Below are 17,272 nucleotides of genomic sequence, written 5' to 3'. Positions count from 1 at the left end.
ACAACTGTGCAGCATCAGCAATGCTCTGTAACACTAACAAAAGAACCCAGCTCTAGTGATTCCTCCAACCCCTGTTCACCAACTACTGTAGCTGTGACCACTAGGCCAGCCTGCCTACGGCTCGGTCTCTTTCACTGATGTCCCAAACAAAGAAAGTCTGTCAGAATACTGTCAATCAACACATCTTCCACCTCTCAGGCTCTAGTTAACCTCTTCTCAGTTGATGCAGGGTTTATATATACATCAGCATCACAAGTGGTAACACCATCTCCCTGCTCCTAACCATAATCCCCTGTTTATTTATCCAAGGATTATTTTAGGTCTCTTTGCCATCACATCATGGGAGATCATGTTCAGTCAGACTCCACCAGGACCCCTGATCCTTTTAAGAGTCTCTGCTTTCTAGGGTACAGTTCCCTGTCCAGTCCTGTGACCTATATTTTTGGGTCCTAGACATATGACCTCGCATATAACTGTATTAAAACATGTTATTCAAGTGAGCTCATTTTACCATGCAATCTAGATTGTACTGTATAACTGATCTGTCCCCTTCATTATTTGCCACTCCACCATGTTTTGTGTGATCTGCAAACTTCACCAATAATGATTTTATATTTCCTCCCAGATCAGTGATAATCATATTGAATACCATTGAGCCAAGAACAGATTCTTAGAGAACTTCACTGCCCCTATTTGTTGATAACTCCCCTTTACATTACTTTTGGGGACCTGTTAGTTGGACACTTTAATCTATTTAACATGGGCTACCTTGATTTTGATCAGTGATAATATTTTAATCAAGATGTCATGTGGTACTAAGTCAAACTTCTTGCATAGGTAGGTCTAGTTATATCATGTCAATAACATCTTTACCAACCTCATCGCAAACCAATGTCAAGTTTATTTAACAAGACCTATTTTCCATACAAATCTGTTGAATAGAATTAACCATATGACCATTCTTTACTTCTTTATTGTCGAAGTCTTGTTTCAGACCTTCCATGGTTTTATCTGGGATTGACATCAGGCCCACTAGCCTACTTATCTGGGTCACTGTTTACCCTTTTTTAAATATTGGCACAGCATTAGCTTTTTTCCAGTCTGCTGGAACTTCCTCAGTGTCCAAGATTTGTTAAAAATCAGTATCAGTGGTTCAGAGGGCTCCTTGGTCAATTCTTTTAAAACTTCTGGGTGCAAGCTGATTTAAAAATGTATGACTTAAGCGGTTGCTGTTTAACAACCTCTGCAGTTACTGCTGGAATGTCAAGTATTTAATGGTCTCTGTACTGTGTGAATATGGCATCGCGCTTTTTCCAGATACAGAACAGAAATATTTACTGAACACTTCTGCCTTTTCTGCATCATCAACAATTTTACCATCCTTCCCTAGTGGCACTTTAGGGTTCAATTTCCAGATCCCAGATCCTGAATCACAGCTGATGGGGCCCTGGGATGCATACTCTTCAGGAGTGGGTAGACAGGATCCTCACTCAACAGGATGAAGCTAATGGAAAACAGCTGTCTTCCCTGCCTAACCGGAATTAATCAGAACAGACCACACCATCTACTCAGGACCTCATGAAGTAATCTGGAAGGAAGGAAGAGAATTTCAATTTTGCTCTTCAGAGAGGAGCCTAGAGGACCCTGATGCTTTGCACCATTACTCCTCCTTGTGATAAGTTGGATAGTTGAAGACAAGGTTTAGCTACAGTGACACACAGAAGTTTTTCATTCTTACTGTACTTCACATAGTTTTATATAACTCATTAAATCAATCTTGGAAATGTAAAAGTCTGCTTGCCCTTAGCAAGTAACTTTTTTTAATAGGCAAGTAAAATATTAGTTTTTAAGTACAATTACTGCCACGGGAAGGATGGATTAGAACATCTGAGCCTAGGATGACACATTTTTATTACAATTTTGCAAGATTTAATTCAATCGGCACAAAAGAAAGCTTAGGGTTCTGATGTACTTGTTCTGGTGTGAATAAATCCACTGAGGTAGATGATATTTACTTGCCTAAGAATATTTAACAGCAAATCTGAAAAGCACTAACAGAAAAAGCATATGAGAGACACAGGTTGTCTCAATTATCATTCAATACCTAATCCACTGGCACAAACTCCTCTCATAACTGGGCTTGAACAAATAAGGTAAATGAAGCAACACTCCTTTTCTGTCAGAAACTAGTTTTGAAACCCTCTGGCCTTACCCCTCTGTAGTAGCTGGTTTACACAGAGAACAGTAGTCTGCTGCCGCTGCTAGTTACCCCATTAACTCAAGGGGCAGAGACCTGTGCAATGGATCTAAATGATGAGCCCTGAATTTCTGTATGATGGGATTTGTTTTTCAGTTTGCGTCTTAAAATAATTTAGGAAATTGTATACAAAACTGTGTTAAATGAATGTTAAGGTTGCAAAGTCAAGCACTCAAAAATCAGGGAATGACAGAGTTAGTTTAACCATATGCCTTTAGTTTGGCTCCCTTACATGTCTGCATTATGATACAGTTTCTAATTACATCAGCACATACTATTTTTCCCACACTAGCTCTGTCTCATTCAGCGCACAGGATGGATGGTGCTCAGGGACTGAATCAGGTGCTGTTAAATGCTTCAGTATCTTTCATTCTGGCATTTCCTAACTTTTGAGTCCTTGATTTTGGAACCTTAATGTTCTTTTAATGTAGGGGTTTTTTTAATGTAAAGAGCAGTTACAAATTCTATCTTTAGGTTGCCAGTCATTTCCATTATAATAATTTGGCTTACAGCAGGACTTTGAAATTTGGTAAAGGGATAGTCCTGAGGCCAGGGAGATGTCTTTTGTTGACCCCAAGATGTTCTGATTTGGGAAAGTTATATCTTCATTTACAATATGTGTTTTCCTCAGTACACATTGTTCCTGGTTTGCTGCCAAAACCCACAAACATTCTATTAGCACTTCCCTGGAACCTGACTTCAGCTTGCCACACACAACTGCTCTGGATCAAACAAAGGCACAATGGATCATCCACCTATATTGGCAAGTACCCTGCAGCCAACAGCTAACTGTGTGGTACTAAAAAACCACCAAATTATAAGTTTGAGTCTTCCCTTTTCTGGGTGGTGGTAATAATTGTGGGCTTCTTACAAACCTTGTTATAGAGCAAGCCCGTCTACCCAACTGAAAGATAACACAAGCTAGGAAGAGGCCAAATTTTGAGCTAGATTGACTCCCAAAAAAAACCTGCCAAATCTAAATGCCCAACTGTGCTATCTGAAAAACAAGGCTACTAGTGTTTATGTAACTCATTGTTTCAGTATGTAATACACCCTTCTCAAGTATCTGGTTCACCAAGGACAACAGCTGCTGTAATCAATCCTTTAGCTCAAGTGCTAGAGGTCTGTGCTGCAGTGTTAGGGCATGGCTACACTTGCAGATGTAGAGCACTTTGAGTTAAACCTGCCTTCGGAGAGCGCAGTAGGGAAAGCGCTGCAGTCTGTCCACACGGACAGCTGCAAGCGCACTGGCGTGGCCACATTTGCGGCGACTTGTGATGACATTGGGAGTGGTGCATTATGGGAAGCTATCCCACAGAGCACCTCTTCCCATTCTGGCGCTGTGGCTTGTGGGAAGGGTGCGGGGGGTGCGGGGCATTCTGGGTCCTGTCCCAACGCCCTGTGATGCACTGGTTCGCATCCCAGCAAGCCCTGTGCTTCCGTCCACATTTGGCGCCTTCTTTCAACATTTTTTGTACTGCGCGCTCTGTCTTCCCTTTTGGTCTGTGGGAATGGAGCCTGAACTGCTGAGGAGTATGCTGACGAGTCTTGCCACCACGTCACGTTTTGTAGTTGAGTTATTCCTGATGATCCAAAGTGACAGTGAGGGCTCCGACAATATCAGCTCGAGTAACGCATATGACATGAGTTTGCTTGTGGCATTCACGGACATGCTCACCACCATGGAACGCCGCCTTTGGGCTCGGAAAGCAAGCACTGAGTGGTGGGATCACATCATCATGCAAGTCTGGGATGATGAGCAGTGGCTGCAGAACTTTCAGATGAGAAAAGCCACTTTCATGGGACTGTGTGAGGAGCTCGCCCCCACCCTGCGGTGCAAGGACACGAGATTGAGAGCTGCCCTGATGGTGGAAAATTGAGTGGCTATTGCAATCTGGAAGCTGACAACTCCAGACAGCTACTGACCAGTCACTAATCAGTTTGGAGTGGGAAAGTCGACCGTTGGAATCGTATTGATGCAAGTTTGCAAGGCCATTAATCGCATCCTGCTCAAAAGAACCATGACTCTGGGTAATGTGCATGCCATTGTGGATGGCTTTGCACAAATGGGTTTCCCTAACTGCGGAGGGGCGATAGATGGTGCACATATTCCAATTCTGGCACCAGCCCACCTACCCTCCGAGTACATTAATCGGAAGGGGTATTTCTCTATGGTTCTCCAGGCGCTTGTCGATCACCGTGGGCGTTTCATTGACATTAATGCAGGCTGGCCCGGAAAGGTGCATGATGCATGCATCTTTCAGAACACTGGCCTGTTCAGGAAGCTGCAAGCCGGGACCTTTTTCCCAGACCAGAAGATCACCATAGGGGAAGTCGAAATGCCCATTGTGATCCTTGGAGACCCCGCTTACCCTTTAATGCTGTGGATTATGAAACCGTACACAGGGAGCCTTGACAGCACCAAGGAGCAGTTCAACAACAGGCTGAGCCAGTGCAGAATGACTGTGGAGTATGCTTTTGGCCATTGAAAGAGCCGCTGGCGCTCTCTGTATGGGAAGCTGGACCTGGCCAATGACAACATCCCCACGGTTATATCTGCGTGCTGTACCCTCCATAACATTTGTGAAGGGAAGAGTGAACGATTCACTCAGGCATGGTTCAACACCTGGAGGCTGAATTTGAACAGTCAGAGAGCAGGGCTATTAGAGGGGCCCACTGCGGGGCTGCAAGGATTAGAGATGCCTTGAGGGGGCAATTTGAGGCTGAAAGCCACCAGTAATGTCTGGTGCCCTGCATGGGAGTGAACTGCAGTGGTTCTAACGTTAGTAGGAATCTGTGTTTGCTGATGTAAGCAGAGTCAGGATGAGCTCTACCCTGACATCTGGTGGCGAGTCATGGTGGGTTGTGGAAAAGAACTTCAGGGGCTGATCTCATTTGCATAGGAACACCCACCCTGCCTAGATGGTCATTTTGGCTGCTGCAGGAGCCCCAGTTTCTCTGTTATTGGGGCAGGAATAAACTGTTATTATCCTGATTATGTGAATTAAGGACAGTGGAACTGTACTTGGCCTTTTGTTATGATGGAGGGACTCACCATCAACTAAGCAGCACTCGCTAGGCAAGGGTCATGGGTTCCAAAATGCAGTGAATGGAGAGAGGCTGGGGACAGGTATTAATAGTTGGTGGTATAGGCCCCCCTGGTGAGGGCCTTATATGCTAATTGCACTTCCTCCTCTTTCTACTGTAGAATATCAGAGCTAATTTTGATTCAATTAGGAGTCTAGTTACAGGCTGCTGAGCTGAATTCACTTTGGGCTAATGGTGCACTATCACTGAGGCTCCCCTACTACAAGCTGAAATCACTGAGTATTGTGTTAAGTAGTGGGGGAGCCTGAAGATATAAGGTGGAGCAGTTTGCGGGACGGCGAGCAGAGCATTGCAGTTTGCGGGACGGCGAGCAGAGCAGAGCGGCTGGTGGAGCAGAACAGTTTGTCGGATGCCTAGAGCAGCTCATGGGGGTGGCTGGCAGAGCGGAGCCCCATGGAGAGGTGGGGCAATCAGCTTTGGACCATGTAGGTGCCCCTTAAACCCCCCCCCATCTCCACCCAGGTTGGGAGGTAAAACTCTGCAGATAAACTTTTGAACACTGGGGCTGCCCTGACCAGGGACAGAGACTTTTGGGTTGTTGGACTTTTGGGACTTTGGGTGATTTTGGGTTGCTGGACTCAAGAACCAAAGGGAAAGGAAACGCCCCAATTTGCTTGGGGTGGGTTTTTTTTGCTCATGGGTTGTGTTATGAATCCTGTTGGTGGTGTTTCCCCAACATAATGCCACATTGTTTCTCTCTGTTATTAAAAGGCTTTTTGCTACACTCAGACTATGTGCTTGCGAGAGGGGAGGTATTGCCTCTTGGAGGCGTCCAGCGGGGGTGGTATATATTTGTCCCAGGTCACTGGGTGGGGGCTCGAGCCGGTTTTGCATTGTATTTTTGGAATGGAACACCTAGATACTGAACCCGGCCCTTGTTGCTGCCAACTCTGATGGGCAGAAGGGTTACACTATGCTGACTTGCAGTGCCTGTTTCTTTCCTGGGCTAAGGTATCTTTTACTTTATGCAATAATAAAGAATGTTTTCAAAGCCAAAAAATCCATTTATTGAAAAGAAAATTCATTTATTGAAAAGAAACACAAATGCTTGGGAAACAGAAAGGTCAAGAGGGTGGGGTGGGGAACGGTACAATCACAGATTTGCGTATGTCCTGTTATCATACTCAGCCTTCCTGTCTGGAGTGCTGTGCAATGAGTGCTGCACTTCAGGGTGGCTATACTGCATGGTGATGGGGGTTGAGTGCAGTGAGTAAGGGTCATAGTTTTCAGGGCTGGGTGGTGAAGCTACAGGTGTTGGAAGGAGCTGGTGGTGGTAAGAACCCGGATGTTGGGGAAAGTGGGTTGGAGGTGACATGGGGGCACAAGGGAAAGAGTTTTGGGACAAGGGCTGCCGGGGGGCGGGGGAGGCGGGCACGGTAGTGCTCCACCTGCATTGCTACGAGTGCCTGGATAGAATCCGCTTGGTGCTTCATGATGCTTTTGAGCTGATCTGTGCTTTGCTGCTGGAGCACTGCGCTTTTGTGCCGGCGCTCCTCATTCTGCTGGTGGATCCTCCTTTCCTTGTCCCGCCACTCCTGAACTTTCTGATTTTCATGACTTGAATGCTGCATTACTTCATGCAACATGTCTTCCTTGAGCCTCTGTGGCCTCTTTCTGATTCTTTGGAGTCTTTCAGCCGGTGATAACAGACGGCTGAGATCTGAAGGTTGGATCTATAAAGGCAAAATGCAACACTTAACAGAGGCAGCATTGTTCACACCAGACAGAGCAATGATTCCCCTGTACTTAAGGGCAAGCACAGTCTACCCAATAGCATAATTTGCCCGTCCCAAAGCGAGCGCACATAACCCACAGGAGCCCCAAAATGGTGAGTAAGCACAGGGTCAAGCGTGACTGATTGTTTCACGGCTCTACTGTCCTCTGGGTTTCTGTGCCTTGGGGAGAGCCAACAGCGGCAGCGGGCCCCTATACTGAACACTGTCCCCACATTTTCCACAGGAGTTCGTCCTGGAAGAGATCTCACTGCTGAGGGTGACCTGGGATGCAAGAGAGGGTCTTCTACTAAAATGCAGCTTCAGTCTGGCCCACATGCAGCTTGCCTGTGTGCAGCAATGGTCCCCCCGCCTCTCATGGCACAGTGACACAGACAAGTTAGCCTGACTGGGACAAGGACCACAGTGGCTCTCCCGAGAAACCTGCGCAAGCGCATTGCCCAAGTTCTGGATTAGACCTTTGAAGAGATCACTGAGGCCAATTACCGTGATATGAGAGAGCACATCAATGCCCTATTCCGCATCTAGGCAGGCATGCAGCCCTAACCCTCCTCGCCACAAGAGCCCGCACTGAATAACTTCCTTCCAAAAATAAAAGCCGCTTACCGGGAACCTCCTCTGATGTTTGTCCTTCCCCAAGCACTGGCCGTCGCAACTGGCTACCTTCCTCCTGGCTTGAGAACAGCTCCTGGCTGCATGCGTCTAGGGATTCCAGGGTGTCTTCCTCTGCCGGAGCACCCTCGCTCCCGCTTTGCTGCTCCTCCTCCTGCCTTGTTGAACTGGGCTTTGAAGTGTCCACGGTGGTACTCGGAGTGGAGGTGCGGTCACCCCCAAGTATCGCATCCAGCTCTTTGTAGAAACGGCAGGTCGCAGGGGCAGCACTGGAGCGGCTGTTTGCCTCGCGGGCTTTGCGGTAGGCATTCCACAGCTCCTTCACTTTAACCCTGCACTGCAGTGCGTCCCGGGCATGGCCTCTTTCCATCATGTCCCTTGATATTTGCCTGAAGGTATTGTAATTCCTATGGCTGGAGCACAGCTGGGACTGGACAGTTCCTCCCCCCCAAACACTGATGTGGTCCAGCACTTCGCCATTGCTCTATCCCGGGGATCGCCTGGCGCGTGGAGGCATGGTTACCTGGAAAGATTCACTGAGAGCACTCCTGGCTGAGCAAACAGGAAGGGGATTTTCAAAATTCCCAGAGAATTTAAAGGGAGGGTCTGACGGTTGGTCACCTGAGGGCTGGGCAGTAGAGTTCAAAGTGATGACCAGAGTGGCTAGAACAGGCATTGTGGGACACTTCTGGAGGCCGATCAGAGGGCACTAACAGACCAGGGCATCCACACTGGTGCCGCAGCACCCCAGCCGGGGCCCAGCAATTGTTATGCTTCTTGTGGAGGTGGATTATCAGGAGCGCTCCAGCCACAGAGTCCAGGTGCTCTACGTGCCTTGCCAGTGTGGACGCGTCATGAGTTAGGGCACCCGGGGCTGTTTAATGAGCTCTAACTCGCAAGTGTAGCCAAGCCCAAAGCTTCCACCTCTCGCAGAGGTGGAGTAATTGTGCCGACGGGCGAGCGCTCTCCCGTCTGCATAGCGTGTCTTCACCAGATGCACTACAGCAGTGCAGCTACGCCAGTGTAACGTGGTAGTGTAGACTTGCCCATAGTCTGAAGCCAGAGGCACAACTGTGTAGCCAGCATGACAGAGGAGTGCAAGAAAGAGATTTCCTCAAATGAATTACCCGGAATCATAAAAGACACCTGACCCTGTAGCTCTCTGTCATCTTGTGGGGTCTCAGAGTCACTCCCCAGGTTGTGGTCAGGACCATACACTCAAAACACAGGATACATAATTCAATGTTTCTGTTAAATACCCAAACCAACAATTATTAATAAGCACCTCCAGCCACCCCTGTGCCACAGACACCTCATCAAAAACAATGAGGAAACCCTGTGATTAACCCTGGGAGAAAGGAGATGTTAAAGCCATCATAAATAGGGGAGTGGTGACTAGGAGGAGGGAGGTGATCATGATGGTCCCTTCTGGCCCATAGTCTGTGAGATGTTACCACTGTATACAGCATTGGGGAGAGCCATGCAGGACTCCTGCATACAGTTCTGCAGTCTAGATTTGGAAAAGAATGTTGAAAAACTGGAGAGGGCGCAGAAGCTAGACACAAAAATTATTCAAGGACTGAAGAAAAGGCCTGATCATGAGAGACTTACAGAGCTTTATTATGCTGTACCTCCATGGGGAGACAATGTCAGGTGCTAAGGGGCTCTTTAATCTAAGGGAGGGGGAAGCAGAACAAGAGTCAATGGCAGAAAGTTAAAGCCAGATAAATTCAAATTAGACATTAGGAACAAATGTTAGCAGTGAGGGTGATTAACCATGGGAACAAACTAACCCAGGTGGAGTCTTCATCTCTTAATGTCTTCACTTCAAGATCTGATGCCTTTCTGGAAGACATGCTTTAGCCAAACACAAGTCACTGGATTCAGTGCAGGGGGAACGGGCCTGTGTTATGCGTAGGGCCTTACCAAATTCACGGTCCATTTTGGTCAATTTCACAGTCATGGGATTTTTAAAATCATAAATTTCATGATTTCCACAATTTAAATCTGAAATTTCACAGTGTTGTGATTTTTTGGGTCAGGACCCCTACAGGAGTTGTAGGGGGGTTGCAACGTTATTGTAGGGGGGGGTTGCGGTACTGCTACCCTTACTTCTGTGCTACTGCTGGCGATGGTGCTGCCTTCAGAGCTGGGCAGCTGGAGAGCGGTGGCTGCTGGCCAGGAGCCGAGCTCTGAAAGCAGAGCTGCAGTCAGCAGCACTGCAGAAGGATGGCACGGCATGGGATTGCCACCCTTACTTCTGTGCTGCTGCCTGCAGAGCTGGGCCCTGAAGTCAGCAGCCGCCACTCTCTGGCTGCCCAGCTCTGAAGGCAGCAACACAGAAGCAAGGGTGATAATGTCATGACCCCCCTAAAATAACCCCGTGACACCCCTGCAATTCCCTTTTGGGTCAGGACCCCCAATTTGAGAAACACTGCTCTCCCCCATGAAATCTGTGTAGTATAGGGTAAAAGCACACCAAAGACCAGATTTCACGGGGGGGAGGGGAACAGATTTCATGGTCCAGGACATTTTTTTTATGGCCATGAATTTGGTAGGGCCCAAGTTATGCAGAAGGTCACACTAGATAATCTAGTGGGCTCTTCTGGCCTTAAAATCCATTAATCTTGCCCTTCTGGTTCATTTCTTGCCTTCTGTTCCTTTCCCCTATTTAGAGGTCGGCATTGCCCTTGGGAATCTCTGTGATAGAATTAAGGAGCCTCCATGCCAAGTGTAAGGATTTTAATTTCTTCCCTTTTCCCTTTACGCTCTTTTTGACAAGCCTCCTCACTTCTGGGAAGTTCCCCTACATAAAAGTCAGTGTCTGTGGGCTAAATTTTGGTATCTTTCTTTGTAGATGTAGAACGTAATTACATTCTTTTCACTGCTGCTTAGTCCTAAATAACATGCAGGAGATGGTTAAAAAGTAACTATAGCTGGTGTCACTATGTCAAGAATAGCCTCCCCTCTTGAGTGCTCCACTATTAACTGCTCCAAGAAGTGGTTGTTTAAGACAGTTGTTTTCCGCCGAGGGTCCTGTACCCCCAGGGGGCACGCAGAGGTCTTCCCGGGGATACATCAACTCATCTAGATATTTGCCTAGTTTTACAAGAGGCTACGTAAAAAGCACTAGCAAAGTCGGTACAAACTAAAATTTCATACAGACAATGATTTGTTTATACGCCTCTGTACACTGAAATGTAAGTACAATATTTATATTCCAAATGATTTGTTTTATAATATATATGGTAAAAATGAGAAAGTACGCAATTTTTCAGTGACAGCGTGCTGTGACGCTTGTATTTTTATGTCTGATTTTGTCAGCAAGTAGTTTTTAAGTGAGGTGAAACTTGGGGGTGCGCAAGACAAATCAAGACACCTGAAAGGGGTACAGTAGTTTGGAAAGGTTGAGAGCCACTGCTTTAGAAGACAATTTAGAAACAGAGAAAAGGAATAGGAAGATCTAACGGGTTTCCTAAAACTCCAGAACAAGGATTGTGGTCAACTTCTCTGCTCCTCATGCACAGGAAAATTAAAATGAGAGATTTTTTTTTGCAATTTTTCAAAATTTGGCCAGTTTTGTCACACTTTAAAAACAGTCGTCATATGCTTCCCCATTCCACATTCAGCGAGTGTGGAAGACATTTCCTAAAAACATTAACTCATATCACTAAAATGGGGTCAACATTTCTCCTCTTCCCCTTTATGGGAAAATGAAAGACTTTTATACTTTGTGTAATGAAAGAATCCAGGGAGAGTCTGTTCCTGGCTCATGCAAAACTATTAGCCACCCCTGAGAGCTGCATGGAGCAGGAAGGAGCCGGGCAAGATACAGCATGATTCAGAAGCAGAGACTACACACTTATGAAACACAGAACCCAATGAATATTTAGTCCTGCCATGCGCGCAGGGGACTGCTCTAGATGACCTCTCAAGGTCCCTTCCAGTCCTCTGATTCTGTGAATCTGAGCTGACAGGCACTGTGTGAGGATCCTTCCTAGAGGGATTAAAGAGTTGTGGAATACATGGTTTGAAGCAGAGATCCAACTGCTACTGATGTTAAGGGAATGATTCCCACTGGCTTTCTTTGGTGGGATGTGTCTTGGCCCCAGCATAAGAAGCACAGAAGAGCAGGCAGTAAAACACTTTCAGTCCCCCAAGATATCTACAGCCTTGTGCTTCACCTTTCAGGTCAGGCTTACATGTTAGTAACAAAAACTTTCTAACTTGCACTCTGAGCCTGCAGCTGTAACGCAGACAGAACCATCATTAAGGCAGTCTGGTCCAAAGAGGGCTTGTAGGGTCACCCTTTTAGATGTCAATGAAAACTAGGAAATACTACCAAAAGATCCTAGACACACATCATCCGCTTTGTCCCAAAGTTGAAATCCTCCTTTGGATTTGATAGTCCCTTTCTATAATTTGTTTACAAATTTCCTTTTTAATCTGATTATTCCAGGATTAGCTCAGGCAAAGATTTCTAACTCAAGACCACTTGTTCTTAATCTTTTACAAACTGGATTGAATCTCATAATTTGAATACAATAAATGTTAAAAAGCGAGAGAAGATATTTGACACCCTTCCCCCAAACGTACTTGTTATTCTAACTTGTCACCTTTGGGCATTTTGGCCATTTACCTGTGAGAAGAGGTGCAATCACAGAGCAGAGAATGAAGATGAGGCTTGTGAACATTTCACTCAGACTCATTGTCTTTGTCCAGGTTCATGCCATGTAGTTTGGCTCTGAGTTTCCTCTTCCCAGACAAGGAACACCATTCAGTCTATCCATGCTTTGAGCAATGTGGGGATTCTGAATCTCAGCACAGACTTTGTGTGGATGTCACTGCAGAGTGGAAACTGATCCTGTAATGATCAAGCCAGGAACAGGCATCCTCCTGCCTACACAGCCAGATGCATTGCTTAGGAGGGCGTGGCCACAAGGAGTGCCAGGGATAATTGCATACAATCATCTGCTTAAAGGGTTGTGCAATTACCCAGCTAGAATAGACAAGGACAGTTGCTCAACTAGAATAGACAAGGCTGTCCCTCTTCTAACTGAACAGCTACTACATGTATTAAGGTAGGCCATTGCACAGGTAAAACCAGATTCTTTTGCTTATTCTGTTGCCCAGAACACTAGCCCTGTAATTACCAATGGTGAGGAGTATCCCTTCCTGGGTACCTCACAGACACTCGATGCTGATGGTGCTGTCAATAGTAGCATTACTACAGCACAGACCAAGGTCATGAAGTTCTTCCTGGTTGCCTATATGCAGATCAATAACTCAGAGTTTGGGGAGTCTGTGAGACCCAGCACATCTCCCGAACCTGGTGTTGCAACAACTCCTGACAGTGAGAAGAAAGGAGATATGACGGCTCCGCAAGCCGGGCAGACAGAATTGATGGTAACACCATTGTGAATTCCAGTGTCTCCGCTGTCACGGTGACAGAAAGAGAGAGCGAGAACAGGGTGCAGGGAAAGGTTCTGGTGAGGGTTCCTGGTAGCAATCCGGCATGTCCCTTTTGTGGGGATCATGCTGGAAAACCAGCAGCTCTGAATATTCATCTTAAATGTAACCATGGTGGGACGACTGTGGAGTTCCAATGCTCCCTGTGTGAGAAAACGGATCTAAATCCCCAAGTGTACGAGATTGACATCACAGGACCCAGCTGATGATTGGCTTGTGAAGTGTGTGCCAGATGGTGTGGCACCAAATCAGGTATCTCTCAACACAAGAGACTAACCCAGCCGGCACAGTGGTACACACCACAGAGCAAATCCAAGCCAATCAACCTAAATACAACTCACTCTGTGGAAAACACAAGAGTTATAGGATGGTCCAGGAAGAGTTACTCCTTACCAATTTTGGCAATATATACTTGGGCCAGAAGTATATTAATAAACTCGTTGCAAAAGAATTGATCACCAAATCTGCTAAGCAAATTGGTGACAAAAGGAGGATGCTTGGCCTGACCAACGAGGACTCGGAGACCTCTTAGCTACGATGTGGAGCAACCATTTGTTATCTGGAAGTAAGATCTGATGAGCAGGGCCAGATTAACCTTTTGTGGGCCTGGTGCCAAACATATTTGTGGGCCCCGATGGGGCAATGGAGCATGGTGCAGGGGGGTCGGTCCCCGGAGAGAGGGGCTGGCCAGGGGCCTGGCATGGGCAGCCCTGCTCCACCCAGCCCAGTGTGAGGGCACTATTTACAAACTGGCAGTTGCCAGACACACAGTGGTCCGCCCAGCCCTGTGCTGCCAGCATGCCACTTCCCCTCGGGTGTGGGCCCATGCCGCACCACACAGCCCCCCCACCCAACACTGGAATGCCCCTCCGATTCCCTATGGCCAGAGTCATCCCCCCCCCGACTCACTATGCCCAGCGCCCCCACCAGACCCTGCCACAAATGCCCAGTGCCATGCACACACCACCCCTGCCCAGAGCTCCCCTGCCCACAGCCCCACCACAACTGCCCAGCACCCCACACAGAACCCCCACTCCCTAGTGCCCCAACACACAGATCTTTCCTGCCCCCTCATAGCCCAGCACCACCCCCGCTCCAGATACCCCCTTCCCCACGCCCTGCCTTCCAGCCACACTCACAGGCCCTGCTGGGAGGCAACTGTCTGCCAGGCTGGTCCCGGGGCGGGAAATCGCTCTGGCCCCTCGGGAGTGATAAGCCCAAAACCACAATGGGGCTCAAAATTAAGGAAGGCCTGAAGGATCACAGCCATGAGGACTTTGAGACCAACAGCCACAGTGCATGGGTTGAGGGAGACCATAATGTCAGCTCTCTAGTGGAAACAACTTTCATTGGAGTTCTCTCCTGCTTCCTAATGAAAGAGACAAAGCCAGAAAAGAGATCAAAAAGAAAGCCAAGACCAACAAGAGGGGAAAGGAAAAATCTTGGATGAGAAAAAGAGAAGCTAAAAGAGGTACTTAACTGAGGTACCAACTGCTACATGACAAAGACAGGTGTAAACTTGCCTCTATCATCTTTGATGGCATTGAACACCTCCAGCACCAAGTCTCACTCAAATATGTCCACCATGTGTACAGGGATAAGTGGGAGACCAAAACATCCTTTGATGGGTTGGGCCAGTTTAGATCTCATGTCAGGGCTGAAGATTTGGCATTTAACATCCTAATTAATATCAGCTAAGGAAGTATAAGGAACATAAAAGAGAAGAATGGCTCCAGGTCCTGATGGTATCAGTTTGAAATATCTTGTCCTTTTGGACCCTAACAGAGATACGTTGGAGGGGCTATTCAACAAATGGCTGATTACAGGTATAATACCTGATGGTATTAAGGAAGGTCCATCACTACTGATCCCAAAAATGATGGACCAAGAGCAGCTCAAGGATATAGCGAATTGGAGGCCTCTTATCATCATTTGCTGTGGTTTTTTGAGAATGTTGAAAACAGGCTGGCTAAAGTGTGCCCATTAAATGAGAAACACAAGGGTTTATTGTGGCACCTGGCTGCTCAGAAAACCTGAATGTTCTTCACATCATAGTGAAGCAGGCAAAGAAGGACAAAAAGCCCCAGAGAGTTAATGACTCCTATGGGAACATCCATACCCTTATGGAAGTGGGGAAGGAGCTCACACCTCCCCATTGGTATCAAAGTCAAGGTCAAACAAGGGAACCCCATGTTACCACTGCTAATTAACCTAGCTCTTGATCCTCTGATATCAGTGCTAGAAAAGTCTGGTAGAGGATTCTTGTATGGGGCACAGAAAGTGACAGCTCTTGCCTTTGCAGATGATTTGGTCTTGTTCAGTGACTTGTGGGAAGGCATGAATGAGATCACTGACATTCCGGAGTCCTTTTTCAGGCTATCCAGCCTGAAGGTGCAAGCTAGAAAATGCCACAAATTCTTCCTGAGCCCAACTCACAACTCATACACTGTCAACAACTGTGCAGCCTGGAAGATAAGTACAGATGGGCTGAATATGATAATACCGGGCAAGTCTTGGTGTGAAGGTTGATCTATGAAATGAGTTCTTCAAAGCTGCACTGTCCAATAAACTTGACACCTGGCTTGAGAGGATTGATAGGATCCATCTCAAGCCTTTGCAAAAACTGACATGCTGAATGGCTTCACTGGCCCTCAGGTTATCTATCTGGCAGATCCATACCGATTGCAAGAGAACTCTGCTATCTTCCCTCAATAACAGCATGAGGAGGGTCATTAAGGAGTGGCTTTCTCCACTGGCCAACGCCTGTATTCATGCCAGATCCAGGGATGGAGGTCAGGAGTGATGAGACTCGCTAGCCTCATTCTAGTTATTCAGACAGGGTGATTGCATAGAGAATTGCATGTTCCAGAGATGAGACATTTCTGAGCATTGCATTCACTAGTACAGGGGTCTGCAAGCTTTCAGAAATGGTGTGCCAAGTCTTCATTTATTCACTCTAATTTAAGGTTTCGCATGCCAGTAATACATTTTAACGTTTTTAGAAGGTCTCTCTGTATAATATATAACTAAACTATTGTTGTATGTAAAGTAAATAAGGTTTTTAAAATGTTTAAGAAGCCTTCATTTAAAATTAAATTAAAATGCAGATCTTATCACTTTAGTGTGATCCTTGCCCTTGCTTCTCCTTGCTGAGTTTTCCAATGTCTGGCATATATTTGGATAGTTTAAGCTACACACAGGCTTCTGAGTGATCAGTTGTTAACCGGCTCCAAGAGGGACAGAGGACAGATTTCATGTGTGAAAATACCTGTTCACACAGGTATGTGGATCCAAATGCTGAAAGCATTGCAAATACAGTTTTCTTCAGACAGTTAAATTTCACTGGCAGGGACATTCAGCAGGTCAGAATAGAGGCCCCATGATCTCTCTCGGTAGCTTTAAGTGCACTCCACAGATCTCAAAACTTTGATGCCCACAGTTCTGAGCTTTTTAACTGAATGAGCTGCATTTTGAAATCTTCAACACCCATCCACTGAAATACAGACAAATCCAAGTCGCTTTTGTTGAACTTCTCAGGTTTAATTAGAAAAGAAAGCATTGGGCCAAATCGCTGGAAATCTTGAAATCTGTCAGAAAATTCTGATTTCAGTTCTTGCATGTACATTCCAATCTCATCAACACTGACAGTGCAATGTGTCGATAGCTCTTTTATGTGTTGGAAGTAGCAGAAAGTCAAAGTTTGAATATCCCAAGAAAAAACTTCTAGTTTTACAACAAATGCCTTCCAGGTTTCATAAAGATCCAGAACTGTTTGCCCTGCGCCCTGGAGACGGAGGTTGAGTTGTTTAGGTGAGCGGTGATGTCAGTTAGAAACATGAGCTTACACAGCCATTATTCATCATCCAGTTCAGGGTAGTTTTGTCCTTTTTCCGACAAAAAGACCTTAATTGCATCAAAACAGTTTACAAAGCACACCAGAACCTTGCCATGACTTAGCCACCAAATGTTGCTGTTAAGTGAAATGAACGGACATCTAACTTTGCTTTCTTAGGAGCTGACATTTTGTAAAATGTACCCCTCAACTTACAGGCCAGCAGCAGAGCCCCCGGGACCGTCAGCCAGGACCCAGGCA

General features: G+C 46.4%; 1 protein-coding gene across 1 annotated transcript in view; it reads right to left on the bottom strand.

Annotated features, from left to right (window-relative positions):
- IL20RB (interleukin 20 receptor subunit beta) overlaps positions 1-12,516 on the bottom strand; it is a 36,899-nt gene extending 24,383 nt beyond the window's left edge. The window contains exon 1 of the mRNA XM_048867354.2: positions 12,350-12,516. Within this exon, the coding sequence (XP_048723311.2) occupies positions 12,350-12,419 (70 nt within the window). The 5' untranslated portion in view covers positions 12,420-12,516. The remainder of the gene's footprint in view (positions 1-12,349) is intronic.
- Between the last annotated feature and the right edge of the window lie 4,756 nt (positions 12,517-17,272).

Source organism: Caretta caretta, chromosome 10 (genome assembly GCF_965140235.1).
Source record: "Caretta caretta isolate rCarCar2 chromosome 10, rCarCar1.hap1, whole genome shotgun sequence".
NCBI lineage: Eukaryota > Metazoa > Chordata > Testudines > Cheloniidae > Caretta > Caretta caretta.
The sequence above is the reverse complement of the archived record's forward strand: the minus strand, read 5'-3'. Positions and strand labels throughout refer to the sequence as shown.